At 43.5% G+C, this 15,359-nt stretch overlaps 1 protein-coding gene across 3 annotated transcripts in view; it reads right to left on the reverse strand.

Annotated features, from left to right (window-relative positions):
- Positions 1-474: 474 nt before the first annotated feature.
- The window catches only part of TPPP (tubulin polymerization promoting protein), a 49,543-nt gene continuing 34,658 nt past the window's right edge, over positions 475-15,359 (reverse strand). For all 3 annotated transcript variants that reach the window (XM_026039648.1, XM_026039646.1, XM_026039647.1), the window contains exons 3-4: positions 12,580-12,733; positions 475-4,123 (exon numbers count right to left, since the gene is read on the reverse strand). In XM_026039648.1, the coding sequence (XP_025895433.1) occupies positions 3,929-4,123; positions 12,580-12,733 (349 nt within the window). In that variant the 3' untranslated portion in view covers positions 475-3,928. The remainder of the gene's footprint in view (positions 4,124-12,579; positions 12,734-15,359) is intronic.

Here is a 15,359-nt window from a genome sequence, read left to right on the forward strand (position 1 = left end):
TCACATAAAAATGTTGAAACAATGTATTTTTGTCTGTTTCCAGTGAGAGTATTATGATAACTTTAATAACCATAAAGAATAGGATAATTTTTTTGTTACTGATATTTCTATGTAGATCTAATTACTGGAAAGAATCTCAACAAATAACTAAAGCAAGAAGAGTGATTAGAGAGGTAATAAAAAAGTACTATTAAGAAAACCCATTTGACTTCAGCATAATTTATTTAAAATTTACAAATCACTTTAAAAAAAATAGGATTATTCCTCTGTCTCAGTTGGCATTTTTATTTCTTGTCCTCCTCCTGCAAAGGCTTTTCTGAGTTTGTTCTTAAAGGCAGTTCTTGCTGTCAGCTACCTGAACTATCTGATCACATTTGTCTTGATCTGATGCATGTTCAACTATAAGTGAAAGTAAGGACATGAGGAACAACAGGATTTTTTTTGAAGAAGTCTCATAAAAGAATACTGGCTAGCACAAAATGTGGCAAATTGTGTTGGAGAGTTGGACGAAATTAACTTAGATGCCCAGAAAAAGCATAGAAGCATAAACTGCTCGGTGGAGATGTCCTTACTTGGGACATGCCATTGAGGTACAGTTTAGAGCARAAGTGCATGAGAAAAGCATATCCTCGGCAATCCTTCCGAGGGCCAAAGGGGTCTCCTGCGCCTTCTTCGCTGCAACCTTGGTGTCCTCAGAGCACAGAAGTGGCAGGTGAACACACAGCCAAACGAGGGCTACACCACTTTGCACAGAGCTCTCTCCGACCTGGAACGCCAAGTCTGGCTAACATTCAAGCTAGTACTTACACTTTTAACTTCCCACAGGTACTAAGGGGGGAGTAGGAGCTTATTTTGGTGGCTGAAGACTTAATACACAACTGTATGTGGTGCTTTCCTTTCATAGCAGATGTCCTCCAAGCCAAAAGCAGTAAAAAAGGAATAAAAGTTGCCAAGTACTATCTTTCCAGATACCACTTCTCTTTCTTGCTCTCATATCAGAATGACTTCTTCTAATGTCTCCATTTAACTRGGTTTTAAAAAGTTCTAACAGAAGGAAAGAAGAAGAAACAAAGAAATGAATTTCTCACAATATAATACTRCTGTCTAAAATGTCTTCTCAGGTCTTGATCCAAAGCTTATTGTGTTATTGAAAAACCTTTGCAGCCATCAAGTCCATGCAAAAAATGTTGGTTCTAGCAGGGATTTCAACGCARCACAGACTCTGGCAGCATCCCAACTAGTGCCATCCACCTCTTTCTGTTGGCTTGCACTGACACTGTCCATATCYGCTCCCTCTCCATAGGATGCTCGCTACCTGATCAGCATGCTAGCCACCTGGAAAGTAGTTAAATTTTACACCCTCCCTACAGTGTGTGTTTTACCCCTCCCACGTAGCAACAGAGACACTCAGCGTTTGGGTATGTCAGCAAGCCTGTCACTTGGGCACCCTGGCTTAAGTTTCGGCCTTGTGCCAACCACAGCAGCTGAGCAGCAAGGAAGAGCACCGTGAACCTGGCGTCGAAAGGGCTCTGCGGGACACGGGATCTTTGGGCTGCGCCCAGATCTTTTCAAATACCACTGAGCTGTGAGTCAAGTCTTAAAGTCAATGGGGAGAACAGGGACATTAGCTTTGCCTGTACCTTAGCTAAGGATTTGTTAAGGATTAGAAGCTTGGCCTTTTTATTCATAAAAGCAAAACCATCCTGGAGCTATTTCCAGGTGCCCAAGCATCTGGGACACAGCAAAAAGGAGCAGGTTCTCTACAGCCAGCCAGTTCCCTTCCTTTCCTTTCCACCACCAGGTCATCCCTTGTATCACAGTGTGCTATTTTCTGCCTTTGAAAGTATGACAGGTTACCAGTGCAGCACAGAAGAGGATAACTCTTACTTCCCTGGACGTCTTTCTTCAAGAAAAACAGGTAACTCTTGGAAAGCCTTCACAAACCTGGAAGCTTCTCATCCTGAGCATCCTCACATACATCAAAACTCTTCCCAGGTAATAAGAGCCACCCGTGCAAAACAAAACAAAAACATAACARAACAAAAAAAAAATCCAGACATTTAAATCCTTATAAGAACAAGTGCTGAGTTTTGGCAAACTTCCCTTCATCCTCAAAACAAAAACCAAAACAAATGACAAACAAATAAGAAATCTCCAAGTCCATGAGGAAGTCCTTGCCTTTGTTTGTTATTGTTGTTTTGGTTTCAGGCTCATCTATGGGCTCACAGGGTCACTGGAGGCAAAGTTGCAAGAAAGGCTACCCTTCAATGTGAGAAAAACAGAACATGAACTGTTCAAGCCAGTTTGCTGTCTCTGGACACAAGCCAAACACAGCTGCCAACCTGCATGGCACGTGGCAGCACATGCACTTTGCCAAACACTGATTTTGTGCACTCTAAGAGTGAGGCTGATAAAGGCTAAGGGAAGAGCAACAAAGTTACTAAACTTCATCCAGAGTTGAGCATTAAAATCAGTGCATGAGCTTCTTCTGAAGGAAAGTAGAACTGCTGGCAGCTGTTTTTAAATACCCAACTACTATTTTTGATAATTTCACACAAGTAGAGTAACACATCAGGGTGCTCATTCTGCTTTCTTGAAAATCTGGATGAGCTTTTTCTTTCTTTTTTAACTAAAAAGAGTTTTTGCATTGTGCCCCCTGCAAGTTATGCTCAGCTGCTTGTACCTTAACTCTGCGGAGCTGCTTCTCTTCCTACAGCAGTGGAAAGCGGATACTCTGGAGTGAAAAATTGATACTTTGGAGTAATTCCAATTATTATGGAGTCAGGCAGCATAAGTGAAAGGAGAATCGAGTCCCTTGGCTTCAGAAAAAAAGTACCCAGTCATGAAGCCCAGCTTTGGCAGTGTAATTTTGGGGGCAAGTCATACCTAATTACATGAATATTAATTTTAAGTGTCCTTACTCTAAGGAACCATAAATTTTCTTTACACCTACTCTCCATTAAAGGAAATATGTGCCAATGTATGTGCATGATAAGTGTGCATAAGGACACTCACCTAACAATTGCCAATCTGAGTGGCAGTGTTTAGTCATAGTTACTATTTTAAAGCATTATCTTAATGYCCCCTTCATTTCAAGTGTGAGGCAGTGCAAACTTGAGAACAGACTAAAAAAGGTTTTATAGACTTTCTTAGGTATGTCTTGCTCCTCGTCTCCCAGGTTAGTACATTAGCTCCACCCAAACCCAGGCAGTCAGAACCAGGCTACGGTACACACATAACTAGCAAGAAGGACAGACAACAGGGGAATAAGGGCTGGTATTTTCCACATCTTTCTGCTGACAAAGATACCTTAGAAATTAAATGGTCTCAGAAGTGGCTTGTTTTTGGTTTTTTTTTCAGTTGTTCCTAAATGGTATATGAAACATACAGGCTAGCACCTGTATATTACAGCCACTTACTCCCCAACTGTTGAATCTTTTAGGGGAGTGCCAGATCCCCTATAAGACATTGAAAAAAAACCCTTAAGCCCCAAACAGTAGTCAAATCAACAGGATGCTCTTTAGAACAGCTACTATYGAAAGATGCTCTTTCCAAGATGTTCTCTCCTACGTCTTCAGGGCAACTGGACACTCAGGAATGTTTAAAATCTTTCCCTAGAATTGACAGTGTGGAATTACAGCTCTTGGCTTTGGGGTTTTTATCTAATGCTCAACAGAATGGTGTCTTTTTTTATACTGATACATTTATTTTTGCCAATATACTCATGAGGAATGTAATGAAGTGGCGTTGTACTGCAAGTAGCTCAGCAGATGTTGAAATCAGTTCCAGTTCCTGAAAACAACTTCTTGACAACACAGTCTTAGCATTCACAATAACTGAAACATGTGGGATTCATCTACATCATTCTTACAAATATATTCTCTTTCCCCCTCTTTTTTTTCCCCCTCTGTATTGTAAACCCTCAGCCTTACTTGCTTCCTTGCACTTTATGATCGTACGTGCCTGCATGCTTATAGCCAGATACGTATCCCGAAGAATCCACCAGATCTTCTCGACCTGCTTTGCCTTTTCCTTTCCCGCTCGGATCAAACCTCTCTTTRTGAGAACCTGTGAATTTTGTTGTATCTGTAAGGCGTGATACAGTTGGAGATGAAATGGCTTTCTATTGGAAGAAAGAAAAAACAAAGAAAGCATATCAGAAAACAATTACTATTAAACAATTCTTGCTACAAGAAACAAGAAATGCTCATTTCTTACCATTACATGCATATATTGACAATGATCATTATATAGCCAAATACARAGTAGTGCAAGTTACGTCCAAAACRTTTAAGAAGATTTTCAGTAYCAAATATTTCAGACTAATAATCAAGTTTAAACTTTCAAAAATATCCAGAAATTCCAGGTAACAGACATGTTCRAAACCTCTTAAATCACCCATGTGTAAAAGCCAGGCTCCACCAACACAGAACAAACTAACCAATAATTAGTTATTATTGGTTATTATCTCTATAATTTCAAGAGCCTGAAATTTATTCTAAAGACTAGAAGCCATGAGAGACGTTACAAACTAGCTGATCTGCAAGTTATGTTCAATGTTAGCAAATTAGCAGTCTGTGAAATAGCGAAGGAAAGATTTTCTCCTATAWTGTTTTCCTAAGCCATATCAGGCTACTTAAAATAAAGGTTTTGCTGTTGTTGAGACAAAGAAAACGTGTCTACACAAACTGAATGAAAAAGATATTTATGTTTTTAAATCTTCAGAAAAAGGGCACTAAAGAACAAATAAAAACACATATAAAAGTTGTGTATTGTAGTGGAAATGGTCTTAAACTGAGCAAAGACTAATAAAATATGGATATCTTTCTTATATGAATCAATCCTATACTAGGGTGCATTTTRGAGTCAAAAGTGCCACTGTTCTTGTAACAAAGTAAATACTTTGGGAAACTTTTACTCATTAAAATCCTCATTTCCCCTCTACCTGTGCTCATTGCCAAATGTGAAATGCCCATTAACCAAATCTAATAAACAGGTTTCTCAAAACAGCACGCTGTATAAACATTTGGCTAGTAACCCTTCCATATGACAACACAGCTTGAACGTGATTTAATGCTGGACATGGAAAGGTCAGGAAAGATGCTCGAATCTGTGGCAAAAGGACCAAGATGGGTTTAGTTAGACTGAAACTAGTAATAAGGGCTGTAACACTTAGACACCAGGGAAGCCACATATCCTGCACACCGTTCAGATAAAGGCTCTTTGGAAGGGATTTTTCTGTCCATATACATAACTACTTTATGAGACTCCCACGTTGTAAACTTCTGCTCCTCTCCTTCCAAACAAGCTCAGCACGTCCTGCAYGCAATAAGCAGCCCTGCAATTTTGCCTTCAGGATGGGTCTTGAGGGGAGATCAATTCAGAGGCAAGGATTTGGTTACTAGCTGGAGCAATATGACTGCTGGAGCCTCCATTTCTCAAAATAACATTGCTCAAAAACCTCCGAGAACCTTTTGACCTGGGTGCTATTTTTCTAGACTGAAAAACAGAAAAGAAGATGGTATCTAGGAAGCAGTCATCCTTTCTAATAAATACATGCATTTTTCTTATCCACTTTGGCTTACTAGCACTTGATATCCAGGACACTTGTAATCCCAGCAGAACTAATTTTAAGAATACACCCTTTGATCAGCAATTGTGTTAGCAGCCAAGCTAGATAAAACAAAAACACAGCAAAAATATGAAAGCTGGGACATCACAGCACCAGAGTGGGCTCCTGGCCTGGTGCCCAACCGGGAATTTATTCTGTGTGTTCTTCAGAGCATTAGTAAATCAAACAAGCTGTATACCCAAAATCCCATAAGGGATCATCTGGCCACCTGATATTCCTCTGATATGTMAGGAAAATCCTCCTCTTTCCCAAAGGACGTAGGATGTTTCTTGCTAAAGGGATGTCCTTGCCTATTTGCACACTTCCTCTTCTGTGTTCTTATCCACAGGTGTTAAGAACATGGGGTTTCTGCAACATGCATACCCTCTGCATCCTCAGGTGCACAGAAAAGCCCCAGGAACTCAAGAGGGCTTCCTTCTCCTTCAGCAAACTGGCTTGCAGGACAGACTGCTGTTTGGATGAATTGCAATGGTAAGCCTAGTTCAAGTGGTTGGACAGAGAAGGGCTATGGTTTCTGCCYTTTGTCTAAAAAGGGGTGGCATGAGCAGTAGGAAATTTGTCTCAATGTCCAAATTACATTGCAAACAAGCAAGATTTTTSCAAGTGCATCACCAGCAAAAGCACTAAGGCATGTACAAATGTGATCTGAATGGAAACGCCTGGGTATGAAAACACCAGCAGAAAGAGCAAAACGAGGATTAACAGAGAGGCCTCTGCTGTAATGAAGGACATTCTCAGGACACTGTTCCCAGGACAGCATTCCCAGCGGTAAAAGTGAGGAATGTGTTGTTTATGTCTAGATCAGAAGGCCTGCACTCTGATAAGACCACAGCATAGACGGAGCATCAGAAGATGCTTGGGATGACCCTGCATCCCAACAGCAGGATGCAGGAGCAAGGCTGCGGCACACCACACGTGCCTTCCTTTTCCTGCTGGTCTACCAGGGAAACGGATAGGGATTTCAAACCAACACCAGGGAGCAGAGGCTGTGCAGCAACCAGGCCTGCGGTCTACAGCAGCTGGACTAAGCAAGCAGCTAAAGCGAGGAACCTAATGGTAGCAACCCCAGACTCTTAAATGGCTGAACTTGTGTTGTTCAGCAATGTGGAGCTTTGTTTGTTTGTTTTTCAGGATCATTCAGAATAAATAAAAGCGCAAAWTGTAATGTTATCAATCAATAATCACACTCAGCCTACCACATTTATCAGCAATGTCAGTAACACTCCAGGCACAATTCAAAAGTGACATCAATTCAAGCTTTATTCCCCTCCCTAAACATAAAAATCGCAGTATTGRTTAGCAGAACAACAGCTACTGCTTTTGATGAGAAGTGGTCACAGAGAACAAAAATAACAARTGTGAGAGGCAAGCTACCCTAGTAAATTTTACACCCATACACTMATGTTTGTCAAGTTCTTTACAACACTTCAGTTTAATTAGAACCATAAAATTCATGTAAGAATTAAGCTTGGCAGGAATATTTGAGTATGAGTCTGTAACCAAAGTACAGACCCTAGCCTGCTCCAAGCAGGTCTCAAAGCAGGCTACTCAGAGACTTCTCCAGGCAAATCTTGAACACCTTCAAGGTCAAAGGTTCCACAGACTCTCTCACAACTTCTTTCAGTATTTGACTACCCACAGATTGAAAAACAAACAAAAAACCAAAACCAAATCCTGACATTTCAACTGAATCACCCATGGGCCAACTTGGAATGATACAGAACTGCGTGGAGGGGCGGACACTCTGGAGGGCATCTCATCCCAGATGCAAGACTCAGCCATTTCCTAGGTTGAGCTTCACAAGGCCCCTCTCAGTCCCTTTCTCCAGCCTGCACAGCTCCTCGGAACTCCAGCCACCATCCTCCAGACTGCTCCCTCTCACGTTACTCACATCTCCAGACCTGCCCACTCAGYCCTCCACCCCAGCTCCCAGGCCATTAAGGACAACCTTCCATTGGGAATGGCTCCCAACATTGWGCCCCAAGAGACACTCCCATGTACTGGCTGCCAGCTGCACCTTGCAACACGCAGCACAGCTCCAAGCACAGCAGTCCACCTACTTTGCCACCTCTCTTAGAGTCCACTTAGGCAGCCAAAATCTCACTAATTGGCCAATAAGAAAGGATCAACTGCAAGGCCTGGGCAAATCCAGGCTGGCTGCTCCAAAACACCTGCTTGTCCTTCATGGATTCAGAAACAGCTTCCAAGACACTTGGCTTCCCAGCCTTCCCAGTGACTGAGGTCACACTGACTGGATGGGACCTTCCCTCTTTGCCCTGCTTGAAGAGCAAGRTGATGGTTGCCTGCTTCCAGCCATCAGGCATTTCTCCTCCCATCGCCATGTCCTCTGGAAGAGGCCATTGGCCAGCTCCTTCAGCACACCTAGATGCATCCTGCAGTATCCCAGCCTTCTCCATGGCCCTTCTCATTGGGGGGCCACACTCTCCAGGGCCTTCCTTTTGCTGCCAAGCACTTACAGAAACCTTCTTGCTCCTCCTTCACCTCCAGACCTGCTAGTCTCAGCTGCTGCTGAACACTGGCTTGCCCAGCTCTGCTCTGTCATGCCCGGGCAATATTCCCCCTGGGCAGCCTCTCCCTGCTCCCACCCTCTGGCTACTTACTTTCTGCCTTGGAGCTCTGTCGGAAGCCCCATGTTCATCCAGCCTGGCCTCCTGCCATGCTGCTCCACCTTCTCCCATTGCAAAAGACAGTTCTTGTGCTCTGAGGAGGTGGTCTTGGAAGATGAAGCAGYTCTCTTGGTCTCCTTTGCCCTCCAGGGCAGTTTCCCAAAGGATCTTCTCATCTCCRGGGCTGTAATTCTGCTGTTTGACTGACCTCTCTCAGGATCTTGAGCTCCACAGTTTCCAGGCTGACTGCAGCCCAGGCTCTCCTCAGCCTTTGCATCTTTAAACATCTTTCTTTTGTTTATGAATAGTATGTATAACAGAGCAGCCCATGTAGTCAATTAAACCATCATCTTCACCAAGAAATTGTCTTCTGCATCATCTACTCCTTGCCATTTTGCCTTTCCATCAGATTTTGGGATTTTAAAGTCATCCATAAGTGTCAACGCCTGGGACCATCAAGGCTTTGCCCAGCTGCTGGCTATCACRCCTGAATTAAGTACCTGCTACAACATGTCCGGTGCTGGTCTGTACTCTGCTCCTTATCTACAAGCTCTCTACTGGTTCATCATCTGCCTCAAGGCAAAACTCCTTGCATTCAAGCCATGCCTTTGAATGCCAACCTCTACACTGGCTTCCACCCTGTCTTTCCAGGTGAGCCTGTATCCATCCACTGCAGGACTCCAGACAGGAAAACTTTCCCACCACTCTCTTCAATCCGAATGAGACCATAGCTCTGCAACATGCAGAGTCTTCTAATTCTTCCTGCTTGTTCCCCACGTTACGCATATTTATGTTCAAACATTTGAGGYGGATCCCAAGATGTCCTGCATTTACAGAGGAAGGGAGACATCCTCTGTTCTCAAGCAACTGCCCAGACACATCTGTGGGCCTCTTATGCCCTTTGCTCTCTCTGAGTTATGGCAATCTTCCACCTTCTACCTCTAGCTGAAAGCCCTCCTCACTAGGTGAGGAATCCTAGTTTGCAGACACTTCACATCCTTGTTAAGCACTTTGCTAAGATGCATCCATCCCTGCTCAGTAGCTCCTCGAAGTCACAGAAACCAAAGCCCTGCCTGTGACACCAGCCACACAGACTGGGTTGACTTTTTGGATGAGTCCATTTCTACTCAAGCCTTTCCTCCTTACTGGAAAGATTGAGGAGACATGGCCTGGGCTTCCACACTCTTCATCCTCACCCAGGACTCTAGTCACTCCAGATTACCTCTGGGACAGTTGTTAGTACTCTTGACACCTACAAAGGAGAGCATGAAGGGGTCCATGTGAGAGGGTTGGACAAAGCTTGGCAGTCTGTCTGCAGTATCTCAGATCCTGCCACCTGCTGAGGAACAAACCTGAGACACCAGGTCACGTGACAGGTGTCTGCATCCTCCGCAGGAAGGAGTCTCCACTATCACTTGCCTTTTTCCATTTTTGTGGTCACTGGTTTTCGGTTCAGATGGCTCCTATGAGTCACCTGACAGTTCCTGTTTGTCCTCACCGGTACTCACAGACGTTGCAGATCTGCAGGTGGAGCATCCTCATCTCCTCCTGGATGCCAGAAGTTAGAAGTTCCCCTTTCCATCTTGGCAGTATCGCTTCGCTACGGTCTCCATCGGTCACTCCTTCCTCGCCCTGTGTGGACTGAGCTTTCCACAAGTGTCATGTCAGGCTCCACCTTCCCTGATGATGTACAGCTTCATAACCTCTTCCACCTTCACTTGGCACCTCAGCCAAGATCACAGAAAATCTCCCACAGAAGAGGCCACTGTTGCCCCAGAGAGAGCAGGCATTCTCACAGCACAAGACCTAGGCAGARGGGGATCCTTCTTCTGCAACTCTGTCTGGGATGAGGCCTCTGATGAGCTAAGGCCAGTGTCACCAGTCTTTGAAGCAGGAGGTTGAATGAGATGATGCCAGGTCCCTTGCAACCTACATTATCCTACAATTCACTGTCAAGAATCCTTTAAATATATACTGATGTTCAAATGGTTTCATTTTAAGCAGCARCAAATGTCCAAAGTGAGATTCTTTCCACAGGAGATGCATGGTTCACAGTTACAACACCCAGCATTTGGTACAGGGAAAGAGAAAACCTCAGGCTGTGGATCCTCTGTGTTGGAGTGAGGGCAACTAAAAGACATGAGACCAGGTTTAGATGTCTGGTTGCAGTCCTTGAATATGAGGAAACGACTGCCAAATACATGACTTGCACTGCATATTCTACAGCCAGATCATTCCTGCACGAGCTCATAAAACTATGACTTAGTTAACCCACACTCCTTGCACGTGGTCTTTTCTTCCTGTGTGCCCAAGACAGCCATACACATTCCACTGYGGGTAAGAAACGAGCCCGAATTTTCTCTCAGTTTCAATGTCTGGCTGCTGAGCCTTCTCAATCACTTCAAATATAAATAGTGTTTTTTGTTACTCCAAAAAATTCTGAAGAAGGAAAAAAAAAAAAAAAAAAGACAGGGCAAGATAAAATCTTTTATCATAACATACCTTATGATCTTCACTCTCTGATGTCAAAGTAACAATTTTCAGACCATCCTGTGGAAGCAGTGATTTCCTCAAGCAGTCATTCAGCACAGACATATCCTCTCCCAAGAGTCCAGCCAAGACCCACACATTAAAAGATAAGGCACAAAACCCTCCAAGTATTCCTAAAGTCTCCTTATCCGTAAGTGCCACTTCAYCAGGCTTTCCACTGTCATCCAGACATATCAGTGTGTCTGTAGCAACAGTAAAACTGAAGCTTGATGCACACCTGCATGGCCTACAGGAGAGCTACTCAGAGCTGGGTGCACACTACATGGAAGGACAGAATTATCCTAAGGCAGCTTAGGAAAAGCTTCATATAACTCTGCCTAATCGTGTAGAAAGCGGGGACTGTCCAAATCAAAATTTTCACTTTATAGGATTCCCAAGGCAAGTAAATCAGTAGAATATTTCCTGTAAGACAAGTCTGCAAGTAGGTATATAGACTTTGTATCTGCTTTACTGAGTTACTGTTTTTTTGTTTTTTTCTTTTCTTTTTTGACTTAAATCTATGTAAAGGTTGAGGTAATTTTTACCAGCTAGGAACTAAATTAGCATGATAAACCCATCATATTGTTTTTCTTTTTCCCTGCACTTCAGCCTGCAATAGACATGCATAAATGCATTTAAGCCCTGCCTCTTGCTTCTCTCCTTTGACRGTGGGAATGAGACAATATTGTGACTTACATCAGGTCTTCCCTTTCAAGAGCTCCATCCATTTTCTGAGGCTTCATTTCATCTCCACCTCCTTAGGACTGCTCATGCCAAAGAGCCTGAAGATTCACTGCAGACTATGGGCAAGATTCAAGACTGCTGGTGTGTATTTTTYCTCCCTTCCTATACCCCTGCTGCTGGGGCACTTGTATAGATGCTTAGCACTTACATAACACTAGCCTGCATCAGCAAAGTCCTCTCAGCACCTTGTCATCCATCTAGAGGGAGCCTGTAGCCACTGAGCTATCATTTCAGCACCTGACTGCTGAAACACCAAAAATGGAAAGCAGTCTGKAGTCAGGCCAAAATGCATATGCACAAGTCAAAGGGAGAATCCATGGACGGATTTAAACTCACTAAAGTATTTTATTTAAGCTCACTAAAATGAGTGAAGGAAAAAAGAAATTTCTGTATCAAAACTGCCACTTGTTCCTAGTGGTAGCAAAGAATAACAGAGTCAAATCTTGTAAAAATCTGGCAAACTGTACAACTCAGAAGAGATGTCTGCAGCTGACATTTCCACTGTTCATTTGTGCAGAACCAAATTCTGGAAAGATTACTTACAAGTAAATTTTCATTCACAGCTCTAAGCTTAGATTCAGGGAGACAGTAAATTTTAAGCAGATGAACTAAATTGACAGGGCCATTCAACTTCACAGCACACGCTGCAGCCTCTCCTGAATTACGGTGTAAAAGACTGCCCAATTTGAGCTTTTAAAAAGACAACCAGGGAATAAAACACACCAAACCTATCTACGCTATGCTTTCTAAAATTTCTTTTCCATGTAAAAAGCTTAATGACACCTTGTCAATATTAAACCCAAAAATGATCAACACTGCAGTTCCATCAGATGTGGAACAAACCAAAACCAGAGACCAGACCACAAAAAAAGCCCAGTAATTTTTCCTGGTGTTCCACAGTCCACATGGGGTATTAGGTGTATTTCAAGTTGTCTTTACTTTGGTGTTTGGATATTTTACACCAAAGTCTGACAGTGTCTGTAAGGAAACAGGTGAGCGCAGCAGCATGAGGACAGGAGGAAGAGGACCACGGAAACAGTCACATACCGTTACTCCAGATATAATGGGGACTTTGCCTTCAATTAGTTTATGTATTTCTTGAACTGCTTCCTCGTCGCTCTTGTCTTTAAACCGCTTCTTGGAGAGTTCCTGCAGAGCTTCCTTGAACTGCTCAAAAGTGATCGTTCTGGAAGACTTCCCCCTGATGAAACACACAGAGAGGGCAAGACGTGACCAGGGAGYGCAGCAGGGAAAGCGGGAGCCGCTCGGCCTACTCGGGGCGCCGAGTTGAGAGCCGTGGGGACGCTGCCTTCCCCATGCATATCGCTAGGGCAGCGCTTCACAGGCTTTGTTTCTCCACGTTAGCTAAGGACAGGGCGCCGCGAGGGACAGGGCCTGTGGCGTGAGGGCCTGTGGTTCCCCATGGTGCGAGGGCCTGTGGTTCCCCACGGCACCATGGCCTGTGGTTCCCCACGGCACCATGGCCTGTGGCTCCCCACACCTGCGGCCCTCAAAGCCACGAAGCGGAGCAGCCCAGGTGACACCAGTTACAGAGCGGGTTTTGTTTTGCTTGCAGTAACTACCTGTGACATTCGACCTGTGGGCCACTTTATTCAGGTGTTTGCAAGTAAACCTGAGGAACAATYCTGCTGGATAAAGCAAATCGTTAGAAAGTCACTGAAACTTGAAAATCCTCCTTCTCTATTGAGCACCGACAAATGTTAAGTCATTAATGTAATTTCGGTAATCATTTTCCTCCTCAGACCGCTGCCCGCACAAAACACTGACATGTTTTGGGAAAAGCCCAACTAGCAATCTGATAAAACCAATAAAAGCCCCCAGAATTCAGACCTGAAGACTTCCCGCTCTTTTCAAAGCTACCAAGCAGCCTCTGCTCCCAGGCTGATGGAAAGCTTAGCTTTGCTTCCAGGGAGAAGCTTTTGCTCCAGCAGCGTGCGGAGGGAAGCCTGGGAAGCACAGTGGGAATCAACACTCCAGGGAAAGCTCTATTTATAGGCCCTCCTGCAGAGGTTTTACACCTGTCAGGCCAGCGGGCTCAACTGATAAAGCACTCKCAAATAAATCTCAGTATTTATTGCAAAGATGTGTTTCGCCAAGCGGAGATTSAGGCAAGCCTGCTTTTTAGCATTTAAAAATACTCGCTTTAGACAGGAGAGAACGTAGCAGAGCACATGCTGTTCCTTTCTTTTACCCAATACTAAACTATTTTTAGTGTTGTTTCAAAATTGAGATATGAGACCACAGCATTAACAAGATTGCACACCATAAATATACACACACACACACACACACACACACAATATATATATCTATATATAGAGACAGACAGAGAGATGGAGATGTACAGAAATGTAGATATTTATTTTGGTTGTTATGAATTATATCAAACACAAAACACACCTTTTTTGTTTGGTAAATTACACATTCCTGCTTGCTTAGAGCAAAAGATCTGCCATATGTTTTAAACTAAAATTTAGCAGATCAAATAGAAAYGTTTCAAAAAGATGGTCTGATATTTATGTTGCTGTGGCCTTATTTAGTACCATCTTTAATAGCAAAAGATGTTTTCAATTGCTTGCAGCATTAGGAAACTCTCAAAGTCAAAGAAATATTTGAGGGTCCATGTTGCTGGGAAACATGCTACTACATCAGCTTTGTTTGCAGCCTAAGCATTTCTTCTTATGCCAATTCAGAGTGTATCTCAAGCAAATTAGCAAAAAAAAGCCCAGACCAGTCCTTTCAGCGGTGACAGCTGTTTATACAGGAATAAACGATAGACTGCAAGGACAGAGAGAGTGCGCGCTGGCAGCGGGGAGGCCAGGCTGCAAACACCGTGCACGGAACCTCCCTGCACTTCACTAGCCAGGAGAGCAGCTCGCGGGTCTCTCCCCACTTCCCTCTCGCGCAGACCCATCACCCTGCCCTGCCTCCTCGGGCAGAACTGCCCAGGGAGACCTCTCCCTTCCAAGCAGCAACAACGAGGTAGCAAAACTCAGCGTTTTATGCCATACTGGAATTGGTCGTTCGTGAGAGAACTCAGCACAATTTAACAATTTATATACAGATCATTTGCATTATCTTTCGCTCTAAGGCAGCCCAATGTGTAGCAAATTCCTAAAGCCTTCACACTCCCACATTTAGCCAGAAATAAACTTTTCTTGGTTTTGCTTTTGGGTCTTTTTTTTTTTTTTTTTTTGACCAAACTTTGCTGGTTGCAACAACCTGCTTGCTCTAAGTGATGCATGAGCTGGAATAGCTAGTAAAAGAGCAAGCACAAAGAATATAATTCAATAATTCATTAATCATAAAGACACAAGGAACATACTGCAATTAACCATTTGGAATTTGCCCAGAACTCTCATTAATAGGATTAACATCCCTCTGCTCATGAAACATTCCTGAAGACTTTTACCTAACAGAAAAGAGGTCAGAACTACATTTTGTTTTGCYTCTCATTAAAAACAAAACAAAACAGCCCTGCATTGGCAATCCCTGCCCAACTTCAGCACAAGGCCCTTGGTGATAGAGACTTGCAGCCAAGTCAGGGACACAGACCTTTCCAATGCAATTCTGGAGCAAAGAGGCTATTTGGAAGCCTCCCATCGGATCTGCTACTGCTCAGCTTGCAGCATCAGTCAGGATCCCACTGGGAATGGGACTGAGCACAGAGAATAGCAAAACCTGTGGCAGGTCATGCTGACTCCTTGACAAAGACTTTATGCTCAGGCTTAGCTTCTTTTTTTGCTCCCTTTTTCTAGCCCTTCCTCTGCCCCTCTCCTTTTTTTTTTTTTTTTTTTTTTTTTTTT

This window comes from Nothoprocta perdicaria, unplaced genomic scaffold (assembly GCF_003342845.1).
Source record: "Nothoprocta perdicaria isolate Ctin4 unplaced genomic scaffold, notPer1 scaffold_235, whole genome shotgun sequence".
NCBI classification, from domain to species: Eukaryota; Metazoa; Chordata; class Aves; order Tinamiformes; family Tinamidae; genus Nothoprocta; species Nothoprocta perdicaria.